Raw genomic sequence first — 3,790 nt, 5'->3', positions numbered from 1 at the left:
TTTGGAATTCCTGACCATCCATATAACGACTTACATGACAACTTGTAATTGTGCAAGTTTCATGTTGGTTCTTAACAAATCTTGAACTAAACATGAGAATGTGATGGAGTTCTCTCTAATTCTCAAAGACTCCAACCAACCAAACCCCACCTTAAAAAGTTTTATATTCCCCACTTATAGACCTAGTAACCCCAATAAACCAAAAGTGATGAAACAAAACTTCGCACCACCATTATACACCTCGTAAACATAAATAAGATCTTATCTTTGAAAAACATATCATCATTTCGATCAAACAAGACTATCAATCCACTAAAACTAGGCTTCAAACTATATTAATTCTCATTTATTCCGGCTTACACACATTAAAATACAAATACTTGAATCAAATAATTTATAAGAAAAAACTAATCAATCATTTGTGGTAACTTTTACAAATTTATACACCATCCAATTTAACGACACTTATATTTAAAAGAAAAAATAAAATCCCAATTACAAAATATATGAATAAAACACACTATATCAAAGAATTGGCACTGCAAACACTCAAAAACGGGATCAGTGCTTCAAAAAACCTTCAACTGCCACCACAGCAACGACATCATTAGACCGATTTGATCATCCTCGTACTTTGAACCGACGAGTTGGAATCATCTGTCTTAACTCCATCCTGATAATATGGAATCCACCAAACTCTTATACTCTTGTCGAGACTACCACTATAGAGCAAAAACCCGCTACCAACACTGTTTGGTGAAGCTTGTAAACATTTAATTGGACCTCCATGCCCTTTGACCACACCAATCTTGGTCAACCCTTTGATTTCTCTTTTCCATATACATATACTTTTATCGGTTGAACCACTACACAATATCTCACCTTTTATGCACATACACAGAATGGCCATGTTATGTGCTTTCACCTCACATACGGACTTCCAAGTATTGAAATCTTTGCTCCCTAACCACCCCATTATATACCCATCTGACCCACCGCCGTAAACCACCGTGCCATCGTCGGAAACCACCACCGAGTTTATGGATATGTCCTTATGACCCTCCAAGATACCCTTTAATGAATGTGAACTCTTGGGTTCTGTTCTTCCCCATGCTTTGATCTTCCCATCGGCAGAAGCTGAGTACACAATCCCTTTGCTGGAGATTAAAGAATTTATAGCGTCATCATGCGCTTTTATCGATTCCAAACACTTTAAGTCGGAGATCCTCCACACCTTCAAAGTTTTATCCCAAGAACCCGAGTAAATCAACCCATCATGAACCGATAAACATGATATACTATCAGCATGTTCGATCCATAACCGCTTATGATGCCGTCTTGTTTGAACATAATTACTTTGTTTCATGAATTTTCCTAAGTAATCCTTCGTGGTTGGAAGAGTGTCAACAAGTCTGAATATGTTTTCAGAACTTCTTGAAACTTTCCATACTCTAATCCTTGAATCTTGATGGGCTGTGAAGACCTTGTTTCCGGCGGTTACCAACGCCTTGACGGAGCCATCGCCTTGTCCGAACTTGGTGAACTGGCGGAGGTCCGGCTGTTGCCATACAATAATGTCTTTTCCATGGGAGGCACTGAGGATGAATTCACCGCATATAGCTAGGGATGAAACTGATCCGTCATGGCCGGTTAGGATGGAGAGAGATCGGTATGAGGAGCAGGAGGAAGGTGTTTTGGGGAGGTTGTAGGGAATGAAGCGGTGGGATGTCGCCGGACTTTCGTCGGCGTCGCTGCTTGTATTGCTGCTGCTACTGGTGGTGGTTGTTGATAGGAGAGGAGTTGATAGAAAGTCCATTGAGATTGGAAGATTCATCGTGGGTTTCCACAGATGAGAAGGCTTTCCGTTGAGTTGAAGAATAGAAGTTGAAATGAAGAGTAGAGACAGGAAACAGACATATATAAAGCAAAATGTTTCAGAATTTTCTGTGGGTTACTAATTTTCTATTTACCCCCTCATGTTTTATGTCAGACACATCTAGTCCCATAAGTTTAGATTCTTAATAATAATAACCCTATTTGTACTAATAACTTAGCTCATTTCTTAATGATGAAAGAGGAAAAACAAAATTGAACAATAACCTTTTATTATAGAAAAACTTAGATCACTTCACAAAACCCATTTGGTGATTATCATCCTAATTCTCTTCTATTATTAAATCTATAATATAATATTCGTTAAACATTTAAAAGGGTAAACAAATGTCTATGATTATAAGAAAAATTATTTTAAAAACTAAACAAAACATCTTACTTTTGGTAATCAATTATACAACGTGGTGTATTGATTAATTATACGGGCATATGGGTGGTTTGAGTGTAAGCAAAATAAAGAATATCCTATAAATAAATAAATAATTAAACTTTTGTATGAGAAGTCCAATTTGCGGACTTGGAATATTAACTAATTTTAATAGGATCAATAAAGCAAAAGATGGGTTTCTTGGGGTAGAAAAGGGAAAACGTTAGCGTTTTTTAATGTTTTATTTGGGGCACAACGGCTACTTTTGACAACTGTGAAAGACTTGTTCAAACTGGTCCGTTGGACCGCAAGCGTGGGGCCCATTCGTTGGGTTTCTTTTTTCTCACATTTGGCCGTTAGAAAAACAATAAAGCCCGGGAGACGCTTGGCCTGGCGGTGCGCTCCTGCCTCCAAACGTGCAAGTGGTGTTTTCTCTATTAATATTTTATTAAAATAATTATTACAAATAAAATAATCTTATATATATAATTTAAATATCCAAAATAATTATATAAGATTTAGTTATTGATATCAAAACAGTAATATAATTTCTAATTGGTCTCATCTAAATTATTATGCTTTTGTTTGGGTGTATTATTATTATCCTTTCAAAACGTGAAAATGTTCCATTTGGTTTGTTTAATTAAAAATGATTTTACCTCTTTGTAGAACACAGCTATATTACACGGTAAAACCCAATAAAAAATGAAGAAAACAATGAGGAATATAAATTGAATCACAATAATGACAGTAAATTAGGTTGGAATTATTTCATTAGTCTCAATGATTTTTAGTAATATTCATTTTGGTTTAACGTGGCGGTAAGGTTAAACTTCAAACTTTTAAAAGTCATGGTGAGTCATATTGTTTTTCAAGTGGTAAGTGAAGTCGATAATTTTGTATATGTAAAGGATATAATCACATACTTATATATTTATATCAAGAGTTTAGAAGCATTATATCAAAACTTAATAACAAAAAGTTATCAAAATTTTGATGGTTCCATGCGCGATCATAAAAAGAAAAAAAATATCTTGGAAAAAACTCACAGTACGGAGCGATATGCGGCGCCTAGACAAGCCATGATGAACGTCATGCCTAACAATGATGTTAGGAGTGTTTTCTTGACGGTGGAGTCATGCCTCACTCTTTAGAACCTTGATTTTTAGAGACAAATTACAAGAATATGGGAAATCCAAAAGTTATGTACAACACGATTCTAACACATGTTTCTGGGAAAAATAATAATTTGTAAACACTAATACTATCATCGGGATATGATACATGTCTCCTGATTGTTTGTGATAGCATATTACTTTTGTACGACATAGCAAACTAGCGACAATACCTAATAAAGACGTCATATGTGTACATTAGGCCAGTTTAGGATGCGTTTTGTGGTGAAAGAAAATGAGGATATGTTTTGGTTTTAGTTCTCTACAAAAAAATATAATATTTGTATAAAAAGGTTAAAAAGGTGAAGTAAAGTGAAAGGTAATCATTTTGTGGGTTTTAAATAGTGAAATGACA

General features: G+C 35.1%; 1 protein-coding gene across 1 annotated transcript; it reads right to left on the bottom strand.

Moving 5' to 3' along the window:
• Positions 1–313: 313 nt before the first annotated feature.
• LOC145163719 (protein JINGUBANG-like) lies at positions 314–1,880 on the bottom strand. The gene has a single exon (XM_079082513.1). The coding sequence runs from the start codon at positions 1,832–1,834 to the stop codon at positions 608–610; it is 1,227 nt and encodes a 408-aa protein (XP_078938639.1). The 5' UTR covers positions 1,835–1,880; the 3' UTR covers positions 314–607.
• Between the last annotated feature and the right edge of the window lie 1,910 nt (positions 1,881–3,790).

The sequence above is a fragment of the Lactuca virosa genome, chromosome 1, assembly GCF_052849685.1.
Source record: "Lactuca virosa cultivar CGN04683 chromosome 1, Lactuca_virosa_CGN04683_v6, whole genome shotgun sequence".
NCBI lineage: Eukaryota > Viridiplantae > Streptophyta > Magnoliopsida > Asterales > Asteraceae > Lactuca > Lactuca virosa.
This window is presented reverse-complemented; position numbering and strand designations above follow the sequence as displayed.

Excerpts from the sequence above, each read along its gene's own strand:
- LOC145163719 (XM_079082513.1), bottom strand. The coding sequence starts at position 1,834 with ATGAATCTTCCAATCTCAATGGACTTTCTATCAACTCCTCTCCTATCA.